The 25187-nt window shown below is 44.1% G+C and overlaps 2 protein-coding genes across 3 annotated transcripts in view; both read right to left on the bottom strand.

The window, feature by feature from the left end:
• Window positions 1-48: 48 nt before the first annotated feature.
• On the bottom strand, window positions 49-6655 carry LOC311032365 (FYVE, RhoGEF and PH domain-containing protein 4-like). Of its 2 annotated transcripts, none has more exons than XM_084039088.1 (16): window positions 6496-6655; window positions 5287-5430; window positions 4637-5204; window positions 4087-4534; window positions 3837-3982; window positions 3262-3418; window positions 3049-3187; window positions 2905-2963; window positions 2576-2719; window positions 2216-2388; window positions 2083-2113; window positions 1926-2009; window positions 1672-1797; window positions 1442-1585; window positions 1211-1354; window positions 49-689 (listed from the first exon to the last, which is right to left on the bottom strand). In XM_084039088.1, the coding sequence occupies exons 1-16, from the start codon at window positions 6620-6622 to the stop codon at window positions 402-404; spliced, it is 2922 nt and encodes a 973-aa protein (XP_083895214.1). In that variant the 5' UTR covers window positions 6623-6655; the 3' UTR covers window positions 49-401. The 2 variants fall into 2 exon arrangements, with proteins under 2 accessions (XP_083895214.1, XP_083895215.1); XM_084039089.1 differs by having other exon boundaries at window positions 5287-5427.
• A 749-nt stretch (window positions 6656-7404) lies between these two features.
• Window positions 7405-25187, bottom strand: part of LOC311032153 (AT-rich interactive domain-containing protein 2-like) — a 97096-nt gene continuing 79313 nt past the window's right edge. The window contains exons 6-8 of the mRNA XM_084038802.1: window positions 21013-21216; window positions 9049-9340; window positions 7405-8184 (exon numbers count right to left, since the gene is read on the bottom strand). Coding sequence (XP_083894928.1) covers window positions 21214-21216 — 3 coding nt within the window. The 3' untranslated portion in view covers window positions 7405-8184; window positions 9049-9340; window positions 21013-21213. The remainder of the gene's footprint in view (window positions 8185-9048; window positions 9341-21012; window positions 21217-25187) is intronic.

Below are 25187 nucleotides of genomic sequence, written 5' to 3'. Positions count from 1 at the left end.
TATGTAATTTCCTTCTTTTTTTTTTTTAGCTGTTAATCGTTTTGAGTGTAAATATTCAAATTGCTGTAACTGTGAAGAAAAGGGGTCAGCTGAATGTGTTTTCTAAGGCAACGATGATCCCGCGGAGCCTCTTGTGCGTCACTGAACCGGAGACCTCCAGCGTATTTTCACGCCGCATCGCATGGCAGCCATCTTTGTAGTTGAAGGGATAGTCAGACTCATGTTAAAAACACCTTCGCTTTATTTATTTTACCGTAAAAACCATTTCAGAAATAAAGTGCATCGCCACTTCTAAGTCAAACAGTCTGAATATTATTATTATTAACATTCCTGCATTTCTATACCAAATGTTCAGTTTGAAGTCTGTCGTTGCTCTCTCCACAGTGTCTGACCTCAAACATTCAGGAGTGGTTTTCCTTGTTGCCGTCGGCGATCAGTTCCTCGCCATCCCCGATGGCACATCTGGAGCCGCTGGCGATGTCGTCATAGCGACTGAGCGTGCAACGCCGGCCCGTGGCGGCGACCTGCAGGACGGTCAGCCAGCTCTGCTTGAGGTCCAGGCCGCCGCAGGAGAACGCGTGGGTGGTCTGGGACCGCCGCAGACAGAAACCAGGCTGACCCTGGAGCTCCGGAGGGGAATCCTCCACGCTGCAGCCCAGCAGAGGGATGCTGCAGAGGGGCTTCAGGTCCTGCAGATACGGGTTTAAGGTGATCAGAGAAGCAGGCGGTGGATGCATGGCAGGGACTTTGTATGGAACAACATGGTGGTTTCCCACAGCGGGGTTGGGCTCTCCTGTCTAATACAGAATATGCAGTGATGTCACACAAACCAGTCAGTAAACTGATGTTAACCCTCGAAAAAAACAACATTTGTAAACCGTAAAAACTACAATGTTGAAGCCAGGGCACTTCACTGAAGCATGGGACAAAAAATATTGTGGTTTCAACAAGAACTTTGTGTCCTTAACACTAAACTTTTATTATAGAAGCGGAGGTTGAACTTCCAAAAAACATAATCTTATACCAGTGAAAATGTCCCTTTTGAGGCACAAGTGTCAAATTAAAAAAAGACACAAGAAGAGATTTGGGACATTATGTGAAAACCTGAATAAATTAAGCGACTAGACAATAAATAAATAAAAAGTGTATGACATCTACAGAGACGTTTCCCCCTAAAAAAAACAGTGATGAGGATGTGACATCATCATACCTGAGGAGCTGTGTACAGGTGGAGGACCGGGGGCTCAGTCCGGGTGATAACAGACCACACTTGTTGCCAGGTCTTGGGGTTCTCACCGTACAGCAGGAAGCCCTTCATGACGCAGTCAGTGGTCCCTGGAGACGAAGCCTCCGACTGGGGGAGCACACAGACGGAGAAAAGGAAAACGCCGTTAGAGACTTAAATATGTTGGATTTTACGCTGCGATGAAGACTCCCTCACCTCCAGGATGCGTCTCTTCTTCCCCTCCACCCTCTCCCCTCTCCGACCCGTCAGGACGGCGTAGCAGGCTTTGCACACTTTGTTCAGCTTGTTGCCGTCGTACTCTAAAGCCACTTTATTGTCTGAACACTTCGAGCACACCACCTGGGGGAGCGGGGGGGGAAACTGTCACCGCCATCCATGCATTGTTTCAATAGATACATATATTTAAATAAAAAGGGGTCACTCACGCAGCCGCAGGCCCTGCAGTGATGTCGCCTCCTGGTGAGCGCGTTGAAGGGGTCCTGGCATTTCATACACAGAGTCACCTCGTTGTCCCGGATCCAGCGAGGGGCGCGTCGGCCGAGTTCCTCGGTCTGCACACACACACACACACAAACACACACACACACACACACACACACACACACACAAACACACGTCAGCTGGGATGTTTTGTATAGATTATAAAAACATACAGCTTCTGAAATATGATCAAACTCACTGGTTCGTCTACATTCAGCTCCTTTGAAGCCACTTTGAAGGTTTCATTTTTCTTCAGAAACACATCAATGGCTTCCTGAATGACCTGGAAATAAACCTGATTTTAGAAAAACAAATCCATGTAATATTAAACGTGAAATAAAAGAATAGCCCGTTACCTTTATCCACTCGTCTCTGTCTTGTTCGGAGCTTGAACAAACAAAGGATTACACATTTAATGCACTTCCTGTCAGACACACCGAGTTACACAACTGTTCACTGGACCTTCCAGCCCCGAGGCGGCACACACACCTGGCCTGCAGCTCAAGGGTCCTCTCCTTCCCGGAGATCTGGAAGGTGTATAGGTGGTCTTCGTTGGTGGTCTGCTGCACCTGCATGCCGTCCACTCCGATCCTGCAGCGGACCGCGAAACGCTGCCCCACCAGGCTGAACTTGGGAGTGCAGCACAGCAGAAACCTGTTGAACTGTGGGAGAGAAAAAAAACAAGTTATACATCGTTATCCACAAGGATCCTTTCCTGAACTGTGATCCAGATTAGATTTACATTGTCAGGGTTTAAAATAACACCCTATGATAGAAAAGCTAGAGGGGGAGATATAATCGGTGAAAAGGTTTGCTGGCAGATTGTGGATCATTGCATCCGTCTCTAACCAAGAACAGCTGCCTCTCCATGGCAGACATGTTCCTGGCGGCCAGCTTCAGCAGGCGACCCTCCCTGAGGAACTCGCTGGTCGGGTTCACAACCTCCTCGTCTCCAACCATCTCGTAGATCTCCAGCAGCCGCTTCAGGCTCTCCTGCAGGCAGAGAAAGAGAAACACTAGAAAAACTAATCCCTGTGGACACAATTAGGTTTATAACGAATTATATAATCCTTAGATGACTAGAGGTTTGACAACATTATACAATAAGTGGGTTGTGCGACCGTGACGAAATCTTACTTATAAATAATGATGGTAAATGATGTGTAATGGTAACATACAGCTTTGTGGATGGCGCTGTTGGAGTGGGTGGCTGCCATAGAAATGGTCTGCAAGGATTCTGCAGGAGACAAAAAGGAGGTTCATCCTGCTCATTAGAGACATGAGGACACTTCAGGAGGGACAAGCATACAGCATCCACGTACTGTGAGCCAGATCATAATCCGGGCTCTCCTTGGGCAGCTTCCTCAGGTAATCCCGGAGCAGCATCTCGTAGCGTGGAACCCTCTGGACTGGTTCCAACATGTGGTGCTGCAGGGTCAGGCTGCCACACACCTCCTGGCTCTAAAACAGGACACATACATGACATCCCACGCACACAGACACATACCCTAAAAATAAAACACAGTGCCGTCTACCTGTATGTCCTGGATGATATTCCTGAAGGCGGAGGAGCGTTCGGTCCAGGTCCTCACCAGCTCCATGGCCTGGTCGAAGTTGGCCACGTAGTCGGCGTACATCCTCAGGAAGGGTGCGTGCTGCAGCAGGACGGTACCCAGACCGGGGCTCTCACACCTGGATTGTGTGTAATCAAGCAACGACTTCAAGGGTAAAGTACCAACCAGGCTTTTACAAAGTCAAATTCAAGCACTTTTCAAGTATTTCAAGGTGCATTTTCATGCTTTTCCAGCACCTTCCAGCTGTGGTAAAGAGGTGGTAAGAGTTTTCAAATATGGAGATCTTCTTTTACCACATAGAACATTTCAGGCACTTTATTCTGAAGCCAAGCACCTTTCATACCTTGAAAACACCTTGATTTCCAGCACCCGTACGAACCCTGACTGACTTTATATCCCAATTTTGTTGAGAATAAAATATAAGCCAACATATTTAATTCCTGGCAGGAAGTCCTGATATCTACGACCCAAAGATGAATGTGCAGCATCTTCTCTCGGGATCCAGAGAAGAATCTGCTCAGGTTCTCTGTGTTTACCAGTGGCTGATGCAGTCTTCCAGGTCCGGCAGCAGGAACCGGCTGTGGAAGGAGTAGATGGAGGAGACGTTGGAGAAGATGTTTCTGATGACGTCAGGAGGGAACGCGCCTCGAGCCGCCTCTTCCGTCAGCCGCGAGCAGAACACCTGCACAAGGAACGTGGACGACAGGAGGATACGTCTGCTATGAGCGTCATGGCAACAAGAACCATGCCAACAATTAACTTCCGAGTATGAATATTCACACTGACCTGGTCCAGCAGGTGGAGGCGAGCCACGTAGGCTCTCTCCGTCTGCAGGAGTTCGTGGGCGATGTTGTACAATTCTGTGTTCTCTCCATCTTTTGGCTCTCCTCCTCCTCCTCCCTCCTTCCTCTTGTTCTCGTCATTCTGTTCTCCTTCAGACTCCCCGGGAATCCCGCCGTCTTCCGGCGTCGCCTCGTTCCACTGGCAGGAAGACTTTGAGCCGTATCCTACGGTTATCTCAATTTTGTCATTTGCACCCGTCCCATTAACCACCGAGTCGCTCCCCCGCATCACGCCGTTGGTTCGTCCCGGGGAACGCTCTTTGCCGTTGCCTGAGAGACGGGTCTCACTTGAGGCGTGATTCAGCCTCTGGTTCATGGCGATGGCCGACCTGTTGCAATTGGGGGATTGCAGCGGTTTCAGTGGGGATTTGGCAACTTTTTCGGTGGAAATCCTGCAGAGATACAGCACATCCATCATACATGGTGCTACACATGCTACGGGAGGTTAGTCAGGTAATCAAGGTGCTGGAATGGACCAAATAAAAACATCAAACCTTTCCTCGTCCAAGTAAACGATCAAGTCAGGCACGCTCAAAGACTTCCCCGTTATCTTCCCTTTCCCTTCCATCTTGCAGCTTGGGATTCTGTGCAGTCCCAGCCAGGATTTGGAGTTCTTTGCGGGGCTGAAGACCCCGATCCTCCGCCGCACGGGGCTGGGGGTCCGCAGGAATCCCGCGAGAAGGCTGTAGTTCCTGGGCGACAACTTGGCAGGGCTGTGCCCTCGTTCCCTCAGTGGGCTACAGCTCCGGTTGAATATCTTGCCCGGACTGGGGGATCCTAAAAGTGGACTGCTTGTAAAATGAGGAATCCCCTTAGTGTGTCTGCCGGGGCTGATGGGCACTCCATTCAAGAAACAGTTCCCCCCTCCTCTGATGGGACTAGGGGAGGCTAGACACATCTGTGCCGGGCTGACACAGGAAACAGAACCTCCATAAGCTCCGTTAGGACTCTGGTCTCGGTCTGTGGTGGCTTGATGGGGGAATAATTTCCCTGCAGCGGGACTGTGGGTCTGAGATGGTCCTAACCCCAGAGGACTCTGGAGGGGAGCTGGTTTCGGAGGCTCTGCAAAGAGATAAACAGCCTAGTTGTACTTAAAGACATGCATGGATCTGTTCTGGATGTAGACTACTGGACTTCAGTCTACCTTGTGGTTTGAGAGGCGATCCTATAGCTGGGCATCTTTCCTCATCTTCCTCTGGACCAGGTTCGGAGCTTGGCTCTGATCCACAGACTCTGTCACAAGGGGGACCAGAGCTGCTGTAGGAGCCAGACACCCCACTGCTCACTACTAAAAGAAACAGTTGTACGATCATTGCAATGAAAAAAAAAGTCAAAGTAGTTTTGAACCTTAAAGACTTGTTTTCGCTGAGTCATGGAAACGTATCTTGATGCTGTGATTCAGAGGTCAAACCATTTTCTTGGTCTCCTGGAGACGGGAACAACTTACTTTCTCAACACTTTAACACTTCTGCTTTCTCACTTCTTCATTTCCCCCTCGCCTCCGCTAGTTTTAGGAGTTATTTCAGGGTTTCAGATGCAACATTCAGCACGGTTCTAAATGAATAGAGGACAATCACCCCAACAGAATGGTGCCGTTGTAAGAAATATTCCTATTTTTGTGTGTGATCTTTATCCACTGGTCACTACTTCCACCCGTCTCCAGGCTTTATGCTAAGCTAAGCTAACCAGGGGCTGGCTGCAGCTTCATATAGGACAAAATAAAATAAAATAAATGCTTCTTTCACCAAATATTGAACTATTCTTTTACCGTTTTCAACTCCTTTTGAACACTACTGTGTGCATCACCTTCTAGCATCTCCTTTGTGACTTTCAAGAAAAAAAGTCAATGTTATTTTCATCTTAAAGATGCATTAATGGCCATACTTTGCATAAGTTGCGAGGGCACTCGTTGCTATAAGCCTCACAGCAAACCAAAGAACAACTTGCCATGGATGGCACCGTTGAATCGGGCAGTACCATTGGAGCAGACATACTTTTCTAATCTAAAACACACAGCCCTGCTTCAATTGGGGGGAAACAGAACGGCTGTGTGTGTGTGTGTGTGTGTGTGTGTGTGATACACACATGCAGGCTGAATCAGGGGAAAGAGATTCCACTGCAGTAATCCAGCAACATAAGAGGCCTCATGAAATTACATAGAAATTAAATTTAAAGAAACATGCACACAAAGTCCATTACATCCACAAGGGAACTCAACTAAAACACCATTATGTAGGAGAGAGCAGGAATGACAAGCATCTGGTTCTTCTGGTTTATGTGAACATGAACAGAAAAATTCACATGACATATCCAAACTGGAGGCTCGAGCTGCTACAGTATGGACGCTGCTCACCTGTGTCTGAGGGGAGGCCGTCCCCGGCACCACCTTTGACCTTCCGTCGGACCGCCACGCGCCTGAACTCCTCCGTCTCGCGGCTGCAGTTCAGAGTCAAACTGTTCCTCTTCTTCAGGTCAAACATCGTCACGCAGGAGTCTCGCGCTTCCAGCTTTAAGTTTCCCCCCCACGAGACTAACGTAAATTGGACCGGAAGGAGAGAGGAGGGGGAGACGGAGGGGGAAGAGGGGGCGTGACGTGCCTGTGTGTTCACGTGCTCAATCACGGCTCGTGTTTGATAAGCCCCGCCTCTCAGTTAAATCCCCCTGTTGCCAATCCCTAAATGAGTAAAACATTAAAACTAGAAAAAATATTAGATTTACATTTTAGCGTCATGAAAGAGACTATGAATATCTATATATTCATATTCATATATATCTATGAATATAGAACACGTATAGGTAGACAGGTTTGTGCTCCTATGACGCTCTTGTACCACGTGCTACCACGGTGCCATGGTGTAATGGTTAGCACTCTGGACTCTGAATCCAGCGATCCGAGTTCAAATCTCGGTGGGACCTAGTTTTGAACAACCAGTTTCATCTAAAAATTATGTGTTTTTCCTTTTGGTGACTTATCAGCACTTGAAAACTTAGTCATGTTTTTTAATATTTAAGGTGCTAAAGCATGTATTAGTATAGTCTTTTTAAATATTTCTTCTTAATATTTGAAATATTCAAGTAAAAGAATGTAAAGTATATTAATGTTCAGGTATGTCCAGACTCCTAACCCCAGATTTAGCTACAGCAGTCGGGATGTCCGAGCGGTCTAAGGCGTTTCATTATGTACAGCAGAAAGGAAGAAGAAAGGAAAATCTGGCTATATATAATACTTTTCTAGCTGCCAGGACGCAAGTTGGACATTTTTGTGTTTTTGATGAAACACGGCCGGGATTCGAACCCATGATCTTTCCATTGCTGACCATTCTGAATCTTCTCCTCATGTTTACCAGAGAGCACCTCCATCATATATCAGTAATAGTAATGCCTCCTCTGAGCATTTTATGCTGTTGATGTGCTGCACAGTGTAACAAAACTGTACGAATTTAACTGTTACTTTTAATATTTTCCTGTAAAATAATAAATTAAATGTTATAGCATGGTGTTTTTTCAAGAGTTCAAGTTAATTAACTTGTAAATAACATACCATTTTACTGTTATTGAATGTTGTCATTGTCATCATTAAAAACACCCACTTGTACCTTTGGTGTAGGCTGTGTTTGTGTGTTTGTTTGTTCATGGAGAAAATAACTTTTGAAAGATTTAATTAGAACAGACTATGAAAAGTGCAACAAATAAAATAAAGAATCAAATGTAGAAAAATAGAAAATTCACACAATTATTCACACAACTATTCACACAACAGTATCCATACAAACAAAGTATTCAAAAATAAACAAAAATGTCAAACTATCTACAATTTAACTGTTACAAGCATTATTTATTTACAATATATTACCCTCATTTAGGTAATTTCTTCCTCATTTCCTCCATCACTGCTGTTTGGTGGGCGTGTCGAAGGAAGGGCGATACACTTTGCTATGGAACTGGCTGTGTCCAGTCTCAGCCGTACGGAACTGGCCACACTTGTTGCACGTGTTTGCCTCCACTGTTCTCCTGTAGGGCCTCTTTGCTGGAGGTCCAGCCTCTGCTGTGGTGTCGGGCCCTGTTGTTTGAAATGAAACGAAATGAAAGGAAAACTAATTCCACTAACAGATCCACAGAAATATAATCAACTACTTTCATCATCTGTTCATCATCAAAAGTCATTTTTAATGCAGAAATGTCAGAAAATGCTGTTTTCACTGCCTCAAATATGGAGATTTTCTTTTCTCTGTTCCATCATATATGTCATCACAAAGAACACACATTTCAAGCACTTTATTCTACATCCAAGCACCTTTCACACCTTGAAAACACCACAGTAAAATGTCAAGTGTTTTCAAGGATTTCCAGCACCTGTACCAACCCTGATAAAGTATAAAAAATATAGATGGACACACTGGTCAGGCTTTATATTAATGGTGTTAAATTATCATAAATATAAATTCTATATTATATAAAATATAATTGATGGACAGGAGAAGACTGTAATTACCCAGCATCCTTTGCAATGTGCAGGAGAATTACTTTACTGCAGTAAAAGTATGGAAATATTAATGTATTACTATTATTATTAATAAAAGTCCTGCATTTGAGTATCATCAACTAAAAGTACTCAGAGAGTAGTAAGAAGTAAAAGTACTTAACATTATCTGATTTTCCTATAAATAAACATTTAGAAAATGTGGATTTATCGTTCACTATTTCTCCTTTTTTAAATACCACTGTACAAGCACAGAAGGTAGAAGTATGAGGATGTAATGGAGTATTTGGGAGTACTTGCGTACTTGGACAGGCTGCAGGAGACCGGCATCTCGGTGCTCCACTCGATCTTCTCGTTCTCACACTTCTGATGCCCCGAAATCGTCCCGGACGGTTTCTCTGTGATGATTTTATACCTGAAACCGACAAACAGCCGAGTCACTCCCTCGCTTCTTCTTCTTCTTCTCCTCCTCATAGACGAGCCAACGGGTCACATGACGCTCACATGACTTCCTTGTTCCTGCGCGGCCCTTCGAAGGGCCTGAAGGGGAGGCTGCTGGTGGCGGCGTGGTAGAAGGTGACCCCGATCCTCCACAGGTCCACCGTGGTGCCGTACTTCTTCTGGTGGTCCTTCCTCAGCACGGCACGCTCATACATGTCGGGGTGCTGCAGGGACAACACAGGGATGAGATCAGGACAGGAACCGCTCTGAGCTGGTCCTGGATCAGCACGACAGGAACCGCTCTAAGCTGGTCCTGGATCAGCAGGACAGGAACCGCTCTAAGCTGGTCCTGGATCAGCAGGACAGGAACCGCTCTGAGCTGGTCCTGGGTCAGCAGAACTCCAATCAGAAAACCAGGAAAACAACGGGGCAGCTCTGATCAGAGACCAGATGTTCTGACAAAATGACTCAGCATCTTTCTGAATCTGTCCAAGCGTCTCCTGTAATCCATCAACACATGATCCACCAGAGACCACGTGTTGTCTGGTTTTACCGGGTTTCTCAGCAACCACAAACTCAACCAGAGCGTTCTACACTTACTGTGGGGTCTTCCTGCTTTCAGCAGCTTTCCCTCATCAACTTTTCACAGAACATCAGGATTTATTATCATTTCGTGGGTTTCTGTCGACCTGCTGCAGTACCACTCTCCACCTGAACTGGTATAGATGGGCCGGGTGGCGCTGTTATAAAGTTAAATATTTACCAGGTGTGTGTGTGTGTGTGTGTGTGAGCTACTATCTAGCTGTGGGACCACAGACAGTCTCTGGTTCCTCCACAGTCTGGTCTCTGGACTCATGTGACCCACTATGGTCGACCTTAGGTCTTGGTTTTTACTGGGTTTACTAGAAAAGAAACTAATCTGGAAGCCGTAACCATGGTCGACCTCCTCCTCCACGGCGAACAGCTCGACGATGGTCTTGTGCAGGGCTGTAAACTAGCGGTCGCCACTCGCCAAATGCGACTAAAATATTCCCCTGGCGACATCATTTTGGAGGGATACATGCCACTGGGGCGGGTAAATGTTTGTCCTGATGGTCGTGCTCTTGCAATAAATTATGCATGATATAACAAAACATTGTAGTAGCTGTAAACTGATAAATTATGACGGTAGCAAACGTCAAGCTAAACCGGTGATTTGTTGTGTGTCACACTGAAGTAGCTCCCCCGACGTCACCGCTGTAGAAAATAGTTCCCCCTAGAGTCCTTAAGAGACAAATCTGCAGCAACTGCATGATGCTATCATGTCAATATGGACCAAACTCTCTGAGGAATGTTTCCAGTACCACAGATTTCATTGCAAACACCTTTGCAACTTCATCAGCTGTGTTTTGTAATCTCAATTACTGCAATAAAACACATATTTATGAAACCTCTGACGGCAACTTGACAAGCATTCATTAGCATAGCGATATAACACTTGGACTGAGTGACAATACTACCACTTGAATCAATGTAAAAAGACTGTTGCAATTACAAACAGCCAACAGATATAAATGAAATGAGAAATGACAATATATATGTAATATTTTAATGCAGGATAATTAAAATGATGCAACATACTTAGAAAGACCATGGACATGCTGTAAAACACATTAATTCCTCACAAGATCGACGGTGGAAATACAGGTGAATCACTAGGATTAATCTTAGCCTGGCTGTTAGCCTGGTCTGGAGCAGGCTAACAGCAGAGAATAAATCACCATAGTAACTTGGCCGGGTTAAGTTTGACCTGCTTTCATGCAACCGATTTGAGGCTAAATTCAGCCAGGATAACCAACATATCCCGGCTTAATCCCTTATCTTGGTTTTGTGCAATACCCCTCTGTCTTCCCAATTAGACCGATAATTCATTTAATATTTAGCCAAAGCTCATATCTATAACTGCAAATTCACGAAGCAAATACCTTGTACTCACTATTCAAAAAGGAAATCAAACAGTACATCTCCATAATCAGTCTGAAAATGAGAAAGACTCTCGTATTATTCTCTTTGTGTTCATGTTAGTGAAATGACTTTGAGTTTGCCTAACCTGAAATGTATTTAATTTGGTCATCTCCTGCACTGGCCCTGTGATAGACTGGCGTCCTGTCCAGGGTGTACCCTGCCTTCGCCCAATGATTGCTGGGATCGGCTCAAGCCCCCCCGCGACCCTGAATACAGGATAAGCGGTAGAAAATGAATGGATGGATGGATGGATCTCCTGCACTCTATGATGTAATGTAAGCTCAACTTACTGACCTCACCCTAAGTTCATCTGTAACTCACTCACTCCATATGATTATATCATGTCTGTTAACTACAATAACAATAAAAGACTACATTTAAAACCACACAATATGTTGTTGTACAGGCTTCATGATTGTGTTTCTGCTTCACTGTTGGAACTGTTGATAATAATATGTGGAGCGGGAACCTGAATAAAACCGAACTCCTCTTCATCCCAGGGAAAGACTGCCCTCGCATGGACCTGTCGGTCACTGTCGAGGGCATCACAGTATTGCCGTCGTCAACTGCGAGGAACCTGGGTGTAATCCTCGATGACCAACTATCCTGCACCCCCAACATCACTGCTGTGGCCCGATCCTGCAGATTTGCCCTCTACCACATCCGCAGGATTAGGACCTTCCTCACAAAGGATGCAACGCAACTCTTGGTTCAAGCACTGGTCATCTCCCGCCTTGACTACTGCAACTCTCTCCTGGCCGGACTCCCGGCCTCTGCGATTAAACCATTGCAGCGTATCCAGAACGCTGCAGCACGCCTTATCTTCAATCTACCCAAATTCTCCCATGTGACCCCCCTCCTCCGTGACCTCCACTGGCTCCCTGTTGCAGCACGCATCCAATTTAAGACGATGACACTGGCCTTCAGGGCCATCAATGGAACGGCACCCATCTACCTTCAAACACTGGTCAAACCTCATGCCCCGAAGCGAGCACTTCGCTCCTCTACTTCAGCTGGCCGGCTGGTACCACCATCGCTGAAATCAAACAAATGTCGCTCAGCAAAGTCCAGACTCTTCTCTGTTCTGGCGCCTCAGTGGTGGAACGAACTCCCGACTAACGTCAGGACAGCTGAGTCATTTGCCATTTTCCGAAAAAGGCTCAAAACTCACCTGTTCAGACTTCACCTCGACTAGCATGACCCACTAACATCCCCCCCCCCCACAAAAAAACCCAAAAAAAACAAAAAACCCTTACCTATAGCACTCTGATCGTAGCACTGTTGCTCTTGAAGTACTAGTTTACTCAGATGAGGACCTAACACTTGTTCTACTTTTAGCTCTTACCTTATCGGCAATGATTCGTTGTGGTTTCCTTGTTTCCTTCTTTTGACAAATGTACTTATTGTAAGTCGCTTTGGACAAAAGCGTCTGCTAAATGACCTAAATGTAAATGTAATGTAAATGTCATGAAGATTATGGTTCTTTCAAATGTTGTAATAAGAGCAACAATTACTTGATTCATCTATTAGTGATTCTTCAGAAAATGAAATGTGATCAAATCAATCAAAAAGAGAAGAAAAAAATCCCCCGACATGTAATCCTCAGGGGAGGAATCCTTTAATCCTCTGTACATATACTGTAGAGCAGAGATCTTCACCAGGGGGTCCCTGACCCTCCCATGTTACTGCAGGGGGTCCCCAAAATGATTTCTTCCAAGTGTAAATAAGTCCAGAAATACACCTCAACATGAATACAACCTATATAAAGGAGATATGAATGTTACTTGTTAAGTTGAAGTGAAATTGTGATGTAGAAATGCCCACATAGAATGACAGTATGGTCCAAAGTACTGTTACACATGGCACTACAGGCTGCATTACACGTTATTACTGGGCTGGTTTAATAAGGACCACAGTCTGATAGGGTCTAAAATAGGGGCCCCTCCACCTTGGGGCTCCTGGGCCTGGACCCGTTGAAGACCTTGGCTGGAGAGCCCTCTGTGAGTCCTGATCTCCGTCCAACAGATTGTTGGTAGAAAAAGGAAATGAGGCCGATGGAAGTCCACATGCAGTTAATGTGTCGTGAGACCAAAGCAGAGCTCAAAGAGGCTAATAAGCTCTCTTTCCGTGGCGTCCCTTTCCCAACCGGGGAAGCTGCATCCGGCTGCAGCGCTCATGGAAGGAACATGGGATTTCACAGCGTGGTCGTATTGCAGCAGCTTTTCTTTCTTCCACGCGGTGCTCAACGCTAACAGACCAAACACTCTGATGAAACGTGTTCTCCACCACCGCTCACTCCATTTGCACATGCATTTCTATATTTACACCATCTACACGCCGCAAATCTGTCTCTGCACAACACACGGAGTGGGATTTTCCCAGATGTGGAGTTTTCTGAAAGCCGGGACGTGGCGAGCGGCGGCGGCATTATGGAAAACGTGATCTGTGGCGAAGACAGACACCTTCACTCCCTTTACACGAACCAGCTGTTATTCTGCAGCCCAGTGTGGTCTGAGTGTGAGTGTGTGAGTGTGTGAATTCTCCAAGATGGCGAGTACTAATGATGGAAGGTTATTGGAGGATGTGCTCCGACTGCAGTTGTGGTCTCCACTGAACTCATGGATTTGATGACGTCAACTGAAATCCGTTGAACAGAGATTGCCGTAGCATTCGATCCTCTGAATTAGTCACACAATCAATTTCTGGACTTGTTTTGCTTTTTAATATTTTCAAATATGCCTGATTATATATTTATGCACACTTTCTATCACTATATCATCTTACTAATATATAATAAGGTTAGTAAATGTGATATGGGGGCCTTATTACTTATTAATTAAGGCTTAATACAGAAATGTTGATATAAAGAGTTTGAATCATCAAAACCATTAATTATTTATTTTGTCCAACACATTTCTATCAATGAGGGTGGACTAAATAACACATACACACAAACAAACATCACTGTGGATGGGGAGAGATGGATGGAATGCAATGATGATGTCATCATTCCATTTTCCCCTTCAGTGCCTTTGATCTTTTTTTATCCACTCTGCAGACAGCACAGTGACACTGCCTTTGATCCCATTCTATTAAGTGATGTCCATGCTGATGACATCACAGAGACATCAAAGGATGGAAGCCAGTGAATCTATAAATACAAGTTCAACACATCCATTATTATAGTGTTGCAGGGAAGCCTGATCTAATACAGAAACTATCTAATACAGATACAATGACCGACATGGAGCCCATGAGCAAGGAGGGTCACTCTCAGCAGCTTAAGGAGGCTGAACTCCTGGAGAACAACGAAGCGTTGCAGAAAAGATGCGATGCTTACGCCCACAAGACAATGAACTTGGAGGAAATGAAAAACTTCCTCATGAAAAAAATCCAACAAATGGAGGATGAGAAAAACTGGACGGAGTACGTACACCAAAAGAAGCTGGCCGACATTAGGCAGGCCTCAGAGAACAGAGTCAGCCTGCGGGAGACAGAAGTCCAACAAAAGAAGGAGATTTACCAAAAGAAGCTGGCCAACACGAGGAAGAGCTTGCAGACCAGCAACAGCCTGCTGGAGGCAGAAGTCCATCAAATGAAGAACAACATCATCATCAAAGACGTCTGGGTTCAAAAGAAGTTGGCGGAGGCAGAGCAGGACTCACAGATCAACACCAGCCTGCTGCAGACAAAAGTCCAAGAAATGAACTACGAAATCATCATCATGGACGAAGGGTTCCAAAGAGAGCTGGCCAAGACTAGAGATGAATCACAGATCACAATCAGCCAGCTGGAAGTAACAGTCAAACAAGTGGATGATGAGAAAAAGAAAATCAAGGACGAGTGTCAAAGTGAGAAGGCCAAGATGAAGGAGAGCTTGGAGACCACCATCAGCCTTCTCAATGAACAACTCCAACAAATGGAGAACGAGATAAACAGCATGGAGTATGACAACCAAATGGATCAGGCCGAGATGACGCAGAGCTTAAAGACAGTCACCAGCCAGCTGGAGACAGAAGTCCGCTTGCGCGAGTCAACAGACCAACAAATGAAGGACATGAAAAAGAGCATGGAGGAAAAGAACCAAAGCAACCAGGCCAAGATGAAGCAGGAATTTGAGACCAAAATCAGCTTGCTCAACAAAAAAGTTCAAGCATTGAACGACGAGAAAAAGAGCATGGAGGACAACTACCAAGGGAATCTGGCCGCGATGACGCAGGCCTCGGAGAATGACATCAGCGAGCTGGAGACCAGAATCATCTTGCTCAAGGAACAAGTCCAAGCATTGGAGGAAGAGAAAATAAGGATTAAGGAAAAGTACCAATGGAAGCTGTTCAAGGAGAGGCAGGTCTCGGAGACCAAAATCAGCCAGCTGGAGACCAGCATCAACTTGCTCAACGAGGTAGACCAAGAAGTGGAGAACGAGAATAAGAGCATGAAGGACAAGTTTGAAGAGGACCAGGCCAAGATGAGGCAGGACTCGGAGAGCGAAATCAGCCAGCTGGAGTCCAACATCAGCCAGCTGAAGACAATGGTCCAACAAATGGAGGAGAAGAAAAACAGCATGGAGGACAGGTCCGGAAAGGAGCTGGCCAAGATGAAGCAGAATCCGGAGGCCAAAATGATCAGCTTGCTCGAGAAAAAAGTCCAACAATTGGAGGACGAGAAAAAGAGCATGGAGGACAAGATTGAAGAGGACCTGCCCGAGATGAAGAGCTTAGAGGACAACATCAGCTCTCTCGAGAAAAAAGTCCAACAAATGGAGGGCGAGAACAAGTGCATGGAGGACAAGAACAGAAAGGAGCTGGCCCAGATAAAGCAGCCCTTCGACACCAACATCTGCTTTTTTGAGAAAAAAATCCAACAATTGGAGGGCGAGAAAAAGAGCATGGAGGACGACTACCAAGGGGACCTGGCCAAGATGAATCGGGACTCAGAGACCAAAATCAGCTTTCTTGAGAAAAAAGTCCAACAATTGGAGGACGAGAAAAAGAGCATGGAGGACAAGTTCGAAAAGAACGTGGTCGAGTCTGAGCAGACCAGCATCAGACCGCCCAAGAAAAATATCATAATGTCCACAATTACCAAGCTGATATTTGGAGAGTCTTCTTCTTCTGGGACTAGCAGTTAGACCTGCATAAGATGAAGTACCTAAAAAGGGTTTTCTCCTGGGACGCAGGTTTCACCCAAAATATATACATATTCATATGTACATATATATAAAAAAACACCCTTTATCCATCTAGCTCACCTCCATCTCCCTCCCCTCGGTCCTTCCTAACCTCCAACTAAAAAAAGGGTTTTCTCCTGGGGCGCAGGTTTCACCCGAAATATATACATATTCATATGTACATATATATAAAAAACACCCTTCATCCATCTACTTCACCTCCATCTCCCTCCCCTCGGTCCTTCCTAACCTCCAACTAAAAAAAGGGTTTTCTCCTGGGGCGCAGGTTTCACCCGAAATATATACATATTCATATGTACATATATAAAAAACACCCTTTATCCATCTACCTCACCTCCATCTCCCTCCCCTCGGTCCTTCCTAACCTCCAACTAAAAAAAGGGTTTTCTCCTGGGGCGCAGGTTTCACCCGAAATATATACATATTCATACGTACATATATAAAAAACACCCTTCATCCATCTACCTCACCTCCATCTCCCTCCCCTCGGTCCTTCCTAACCTCCAACTAAAAAAAGGGTTTTCTCCTGGGGCGCAGGTTTCACCCGAAATATATACATATTCATATGTACATATATATAAAAAACACCCTTCATCCATCTACCTCACCTCCATCTCCCTCCCCTTAAAAAAGGGTCTTCTCCTAGGGCTCACGTTTCCCCCATAATATATACATATTGTAAATATACTGTTATGGGCCGGGGTTTGGACCAGGAAATGCAGGAGACCGTTGATGAGCGCAAGTTCAAAGTATTTATTCCTCTTACCACAAAAAACACACAAAACCCTACTCAAAAAACCGGAGGGCAGAGGCAGGAGGCAGGCAGGCTGTCCTGATGAGTGAGCAGGTGACAAAACTGGCAGTGCTCATGCAGGACGGGAATGTAATCATCTGGCAACATGGTGAAGTCATGACAGGGTTTAAATGGAGGTGTGGTGATTGCTTCAGATGCTGGCCAGGTGAGTCTGGGAAACAAGTCACGCCTCCTGCACGGCCTGAAACAGAAAACAAAAGGGGAGGGGGAAAACAGAGGAGCAACAAAAACCTAGACCATCACATATACTGTATAAAACACATCAAATACATGAAAACTAAATGAATGAACGAAATCCAACCTGGATCAGCTCATGTATCCTATAGCTGACAGATAATACTGGCCATAAAAACCGAGGGCTTTATTCAGCCCCTCCTCCCAACATACCAGACGAGCTGCTCCACTCATCGGTGCCTGCCTGGTACAAAGGAGGAGGAGGAGGAGGAGGCTGCAGAAGCGATTCAAGCGAGCCGGCATCCATGCTCGGCTAAGATGCTCCCCGGACAAACCGGTCCTTCCTAGCAGGATTGTCGCCAACGCCGGTGCATTGTTAACGAGAACGACGAGCTGAGACTGAGGATTCATGCGTACAGGATGATCAGCTGTGCTTCCTTCTTCACGAAACCTGGCTGAATCCCAATTCTCGATGTGGCTATCAAGCTAGTAGGCCGCACTGCTTACCGATTGCATCGAACAGCTGACTCAGGAAAAGGCAAAGGCGGCGGAGTGGCATTTATTATTTATTTGTTTATTTCGGGCATGTACATTTCGTCATCATCACACATCTTGCTCACACAGTAAACATGAATACACATGGCCGAAAGGGAAAGCGGGAGAAGCCGAGGCTTATCTAGTCCCGCCCCCATTACCCACAGGGGGGAAAAGAAAGAAAAGAAAGAGAAAAAAAAAAATATATATATATATATATATATAATAAATATAATAAATAATAATGAAAATAATAATAATAATAATAATAATAATAATAATAATAAAATAAAAAAATATAAAAATAAATAAAAAAATAGAAAAGTAAAAAAGAACAAAGAATAAAATAATAATAAAAAATAATAATAATAAATATAATAAAATAAAAAATAAAATAATCAACATCATAGTCTTTTCTTGTCAATTGCATTTTAACATTTTCTTACACTTGTGACATTTGACATACTATGTTACAGCAGTAGGTGGTACAGAGAGCTGAAGTCCAGTGCATACAGATTACGTGAGTGTCTGCACACGTGTCCATATTTGTTTATCACGAGTGAACAGCAGTCTCCACATTGTTGATACTCCCTACCACGTACAACTGACAACATACCATGGGCGAGCGGTCATAATAAGCTATAAATGCAGTGCATGCCCAAGCCCTTCAATAAAAATAATTGAAAATATTAATCTGGCAGTGTGTTCAATTATACAATACCTTAGTTTTACTGTTTTGGTCTTAAATCCGTGCCTAATCTGTCCCGTTTTGCTTGCGAAAAGCTGGAAAGCTGACAGCTTGTTTCGCGCATGCGCACTGTGACACCGACTAGTACAGTTACTGCTAAAGGCTGTGTTTACTGTAGATGAGCATTTTGAATGGCAAAAAAGCTGTCAGTGAAGCAGTTTATCTGCCAACGCGCATGCGCAAAAATGACTTGTTTGAATTGTTCAGCGGGAAACTGTCAGTGGTTCATTCATTGTGTAGCCTGGTCAAAATGGCTGAAAATATTAATTATATTCAGGCTTTGCGTTCAGTGCCGTTTTCGCGGAGACTTTTTGAGGAAAAGAAAGCTATAATTTCAAGTGGTCGGCCTACTCCTGAAGGAAATATCACAAAGACTGCAAAGAATTCCGTCCGTCACTTTCAAGCTAGCACGTATGAGAAACATAAATGGCTAGCTAGCCGACCCCCCTCCCGTCAAACGATCCGGTCTGACAGCGACATATTGCCTGTTCATTCATGAAAACCATCTCGAAACACTCTCAGTCAAACAAGGTGGGGAATGAGAAATCTGCGGCGCTACTAGCCTAGTTCGTTTTAAAAACACACCGGCAGCAGCGCCTACGAGACGTGTCACGTGAGTTACTGTAAATGCTGTGCGGAAAACCAGCTGTGGTCTGTGATTGAGGTGCAGACGGGTGAGTTTGGAGCTGACGAGAGGATCGCGCTGACGACCGTTTCGTTAAATTTTTCTCATTGAAAAACTATACAACTGGCATTTAGATGATGTTCTCCATAAAAAAAATAAGTGAAATACTGTAATAACAATTCGGTTTTAGTAATCAACCGCTTATAGTGATCAAATGTACTCTGGACCAACGTGATCACTACAAGCTGTTTCCACTAACCATATTATATTTTTTATTAAAAAATATAATGCCCCCCCACGGGCGCGCATGGTATTGACACTTCAGCATGACCACAGTAAACGGTCACCGCTCGCCACTGCAACATACCATACAAGTTTCTCAGGTCCAGCTTATGTTTGGGTACAGAATGTTCATTTGTTATGCTCCCATCCCGTCACAGCACCCTGCCTGCTGATTTGTGCTCCAGACCCTTATCAACTCACATGCAATAATCTGTACCGGTCAAGTGTTGAATATACATACTTTTTCTTAAAGCCCCTCAGTGTTAGTGGATGTGCACCAGGTGTTACTCACATAAATGTGTTAGAAGACGAAGTCAAAAAAACACTGACACTGTTGAGCAGTTTTGTTCCCGGACTTGGAGTTCACAACGCTGAAATGCAGGTCTTTCTATCTGCCGAGGGAGTTTCCTGTTGTTTCTCACCGCTGTTTACAGCCCACCACAAGCTAATGCTAAGCTAGTGTAACGGGCCACTCAGGGTTGCCAACTCTCAGGCTCACAGCGTGAGATTGATGGTAAAGCGTGAGTGTCACGCCGGGAGCGTGAGAGTTGGCAACCCTGGGGCCACTATGTGCCAATCTCGTGTATATGAACCTGCACCTGCACATGGGGGACCAGACCGAGTCCAGGACAGCACGTCGACATCGCCCTGCTTCACAGTCGTAGTCCGACTGCAGAGACTCCAGCATCCGACTCTTTAACGCCACCTCCAAGGGAGTACATGTCCTGGTCCAGGGCCTTCCACACACACACACACGAAAGGGGTTAGCGGTACTGAGCCTTCACGTGGCAGCCCTGTTTTGACTAATTTTACAGTACCACAGTACTTATTAAGTGATTCTTTGTTGGAATCAAAAGAATGTTTATGAACGACAAAAACCACGAATACAAGGCAAAACGATACGAAAAAGGACAACTGTAAACGTTTGGATTGAATACAGAGCTGACCTTAGGAGCTGTATTACTGTTAATATCGTTATTATATCGTACAATCGTTTTGCATGTTGACATAACAGGAAATGTGCTTCACATGTCGTTTTGTTGTAGGGAGCAAGGAGCAGACGGAGGATTTGATCAAACTCCGGGATGAGAACGACCACACAGGGCCACCGACAGCAGCAAGAACGAGGAAAAGAGATGGATTGCTGGATTTGATCAGGGAGGACAAGAAGTTACAGAGGGAGAGCGAGGAAAGGAGAGAAAGAGAGACTCTTTAGTTTATTGGAGAGAATGGTTGAGGGGCGTTGAATTTTGGCGGTGTTTTTTTTCTGTTCGATTAAGTTCTGTGTTGATTTGTAATTTAAATTAATTAAAAATATTGTACCATTCGATTTTCTGTTCCAAATATTGTATATAGTTAAATTAAAATCGTATAACCTTGTAACATTATCTGTTCCATTTCTTATTTACAACTAAAGTCAACTTTTGAACTGCTTTTCAGTGACGAGACAATAATTTATTTTTTGCGTAATTAACAAATATTTACAAAGTTACAATAACTATTGACAAGTGGGTGTTCTTAACATGTAGAACTATTTACAAAAGATCATCAGAAATAACTATTTACAGAGAACATACCGTATATAGAGTATCGACTGAGCAGGAGTCCCTGGTGGTGCTGCTGGACTGGATGGGATGCCACAATAAGGACCCTGGAGTCTTCTGGCTCTGAGTGGGACATCATCTAGGAGGTGGGGGGTGTGGGATGCATGTCTCCACTGTCCACCACATCGTCCATCATCGGGGTTTGCAGGACTGATGCAATCGACGGATGCCATGTCACTAAAATGTTTAAAAGAGGCAAGAATAAAAGATTGAATTAAGTCAGGGTTATTTACAGGGTTCGTACACATTTTACTATTCAATTCAATCACTTTATAAGCCAAGGATTTAAACTAAAATTCAAGCACTTTTCAGAGCTTGAAGAACAGCATTAAAATGACAGCATTTCCAAAGATTTTACATTTTTTGCACCTGTACGAACCCTGTATTAAGTCTTACGGTTAAATGACATTATCCATTGACAGAAATATAATCAATACAAAAGGCAGTTATTATTAATGTACCTTCAAACAGACAATTGAACAACAGCCAGGGGGTAGGCTGTTAAATAAATACAGAGAATAAAGAGCACAAATCATATGTTTTCATAGCTTTCTTATTATTCGAGTCACAGATACTTTGCATGTACTGTTCCGTTTCCCTTTGGAATGCCAGAAACAGGGTTTAGAGTGACTAAATGTAGCTTTCCCTAATATTATTATCAAGTTTATGACATACAGTTCTGTTTCTTACTTTTGACATCGTGGACACCAAAAAGTACATTGTTCCAATCTAAAGAAAAATCTGAGTCAATCTTCAATGTGATGTAACGCATTACTTCTTTCCAGTAGGTGGCAGTAGAGCTACAGTTCCAAAACAGATGCATCACAGTTTCAGGCTCAGACTCACACAGAGAACAATTCACACATACATCTTTCTTACATTTTAACAAATAATGTTTGGCAGGGTAATATCTATGAATTAGTTTGTAAGACACTTCTCTCACTTTATTTGTAATTAGGTATTGAATGGAAGGTTCCATATTTGGATCCAGTTCAGTCCATGAACAATATTAGACCAGTACTGAACAACAGATGGAGTCGTGGTAATATCAGTTTGAAATAGTGATCTATTAGATAATTCCTTTTTTTAGTTTGAACAGAAAAACACATATGCCCCACTGGTGTTAATATGGGATCTAAAGGAGGACAAACTGGTTTACCAGCACCTCTTAATAGAGTTAGGATACCAGAAGGAACAGCATCCATTACAATTGTGTTAGCAGAGTTGTTTCAATTCCTAAATAATTCAGCAGACCAGGGAGACGGAGAAGAAAGCGGCCACACAGGTAAGTTGCGTTTGCCAATCATCAGATTCAGGACACCTGGGTTTATTAAATACATCCGCTTCAACAAACAACAATAGTGACTTCCGGTGTCCTTCAAAATAAGAGTGCTACTCAATTAGAGAGCATAGACCAACACCCCCACTTGCTCTCAAATGTTGGTATATTCAAAACATAAACAGAAATACAATCTATACAATATTACAGATCTTCATGAAACATAAACATTTCTTTTCATGCTGCTAAACAGAATTTTTTTTTCCTTCATGTTGCTCTTTGCATACATTACATAAACATAAACATCCATAAACATATTACTCTCCAAACATAAAAGTCATAAACTTCTTTAACTTAGATTTTGTTGGTGGTTTTGTCAGGATGTCTGCCACCATTTGTTCTGTTGGGCAATAGTCAAGCATGACTTTACCATTACTTACAGTTGACCTTACAAAATGATATTTTATGTCAACATGTTTGCATCTTTGCCTTTGTACAGGATTTTTAGCTAGGGCTATGGCGCCTTGGTTGTCCTCATAGACCCTTGGCTGCCTGTACTGAGGAGCTGTCAATACCTTGTAGCAGTTGAAGCAAATACATACATTCTTGTATAGTTGCAGCTAGCGCCATGTATTCAGCTTCACAAGTTGAAAGAGCTACAGTAGCTTGTCTTTTGGTTTTCCATGAAATCAAAGGACCAAATTGGCTTAAGCTGATACAATAACCTGTGGTACTACGTCTGTCCGTTTCATGTTCAGCCCAATTTGCATCACTGAATGCTTCCAACCCAAGTAACACACTGTCACTCCTTTTATAACACAACAATTTTTCCTTTGTGCCCTTTAAGTATCTGAGTACATGTTTTACAGTAACCCATTGCTGTACAGTTGGCTTAGAAAGGTACTGTGAAAGTTTACTTACTACATAGCTCAGATCTGGTCTGGTACATGTTGACAAGTAGATCAAGCTGCCCACAGCCTCCCTGTACTTTCTGACATCACTCATTACCTCTGCATTGTCAGTATAGTTAAGCTTTGGCTCACAAGGTGTTGCTCGTTGCTTACAATCTTGCATATCAAATCTGTCAAGGATTTTCTCCACATATCTCTTCTGTGACATTTTTACACAGTGATCACTTTGCTGAAAATCAATACCCAGAAAGTTGTTTAATTTACCCAAGTCTTTCATTTTAAACTTAGCAGTAAGCATTTCTTTGACATTCATCATCACATTATCATCACTGGCTGCAATAACCAGGTCATCAACCCATATCACAATGATCACTTTCTGATCTTCTGTTTCTTTGGTGTATACACAGTGATCAGCAGGATTCTGAGTAAAGAGATTGTCACTCAAGTAATCATGCAACATTTTGTTCCAGTTTCTACCTGATTGTTTTAAACCATACAGTGACTTTTCCAGTTTACACATCAACATATCACCTTTGTCAGATGTTACTTCATAACCTTCTGGTTGTGTCATATATATCTCAAAATCTATTGGAGCATGCAGATAAGCGGTTTTGACATCCATCTGATGTAAAATCAGGTTCTCTTGTGCTGCTTTTTGCATTAACACTCGTACACTTGTCAGGTTAGCAGTGGGTGAAAAAGTCTCATCATAATCCACTCCCTGCTTCTGACTGTATCCTTTGGCTACATAACGTGCCTTGTATTTGGTGGACCCATCAACATTGGTTTTGAGAGCATAAACCCATCTACCCCCCACTGCTTTCTTACCCTCCGGGAGTGTGGTCAAGGTAAATGTGTTGTTGTCATTAAGTGATTCCATCTCCTCATCCATTGCACTGGACCATTCTTTTGAGTTAGGTGAGGTCACAGCTTCACTAAATGAGAGGGGTACATTAGACACCAACCTGTAACAGTAATCTATGGTCATCTGTACCTGGTCATCACTTGCCTCAGTTACATTATCACCATAGTAATCTGGTCTCCTCCTCACTCTAGAGGGGTAACGCCCGGTCTCCTGTTTGATTGGTTGTGCCTGGCTCTCCTGACTCTCCTGAGGCCCAACTGTAGGGACCGGCTTCTGCTCCTGTGTCTGTCCTGTTGGTAAGAGGGGGAGAGTTCGTCTGGCCCTATCGACCCGCCTCAGTACCTCAAAATCATCATCGGCAGGCATTTCTGTCTGTGTCTGGTGCTCTGCAATGGTTGGGGTCACACACTTCACTAGCCTGTGTTTTTGAACTTTACCACTGCTAGGATAGTATACTAAATAGGCTGGGCTATTCTTGTCATACCCAACAAAAATCCCCTTGTCACATCTCGGGTCAAGTTTTCGTTTGTCTTGTCTGTAGGCGTAACACACCGACCCAAACTTCTGCATCTTCGCCAGGTTTGGTTGCTTTCCTGTTAGCATGAAATAAGGTGTCTGCTTTGTGCGGTTGTTAAAGCACCTGTTTCTCACCATAAATGCAGTCTGCACGGCATAGGTCCACAGCTCTTTTGGTAAGTGGCTTTCTATTATCATGCATCTCGCCATGTCAAATAAAGTGCGCCAGTTACGCTCTGCGGTGCCGTTCTGATGTGGTGAGTATGGAGCAGACCTTTCATGTTTGATGCTATTTTTGCTGAGCAATGCCTGATAGTTTTTACCCATGAACTCTAAGGCATTGTCAGATCTAATTCGTTTAACCTTCCCATAATGGGCTGTATCTGCAAGGAATTTCTCAGTAGCTTGTACAACATCACTCTTGTGTTTTAGAAAATACACAAAAACAGCACTGGTATAATCATCAGTGAAAGATACAGCATACTTATGACCATTTATGGACTCTGGGTCTATTGGCCCTGCTAGATCTGTATGAACCAATTCTAAGGCTGATCTGGCTCTAGTATCTGGCTCCCTG

Source organism: Eutrigla gurnardus (genome assembly GCF_963514095.1).
Source record: "Eutrigla gurnardus genome assembly, chromosome: 21".
In the NCBI taxonomy this organism is placed as follows: domain Eukaryota; kingdom Metazoa; phylum Chordata; class Actinopteri; order Perciformes; family Triglidae; genus Eutrigla; species Eutrigla gurnardus.
This window is presented reverse-complemented; position numbering and strand designations above follow the sequence as displayed.

What these genes read in the sequence shown, in the direction of transcription:
- LOC311032365 (XM_084039088.1), bottom strand. Translation starts at nt 6,622, where the DNA reads ATGTTTGACCTGAAGAAGAGGAACAGTTTGACTCTGAACTGCAGCCGC. An exon ending in GCCTCCACCTGCTGGACCAG is followed by an intron (nt 3,983 to 4,086) that starts GTCAGTGTGAAT and finishes TTCCTTGTGCAG; the next exon opens with GTGTTCTGCTCGCGGCTGAC. An exon ending in ACCTGTACACAGCTCCTCAG is followed by an intron (nt 690 to 1,210) that starts GTATGATGATGT and finishes CCGTATCTGCAG; the next exon opens with GACCTGAAGCCCCTCTGCAG.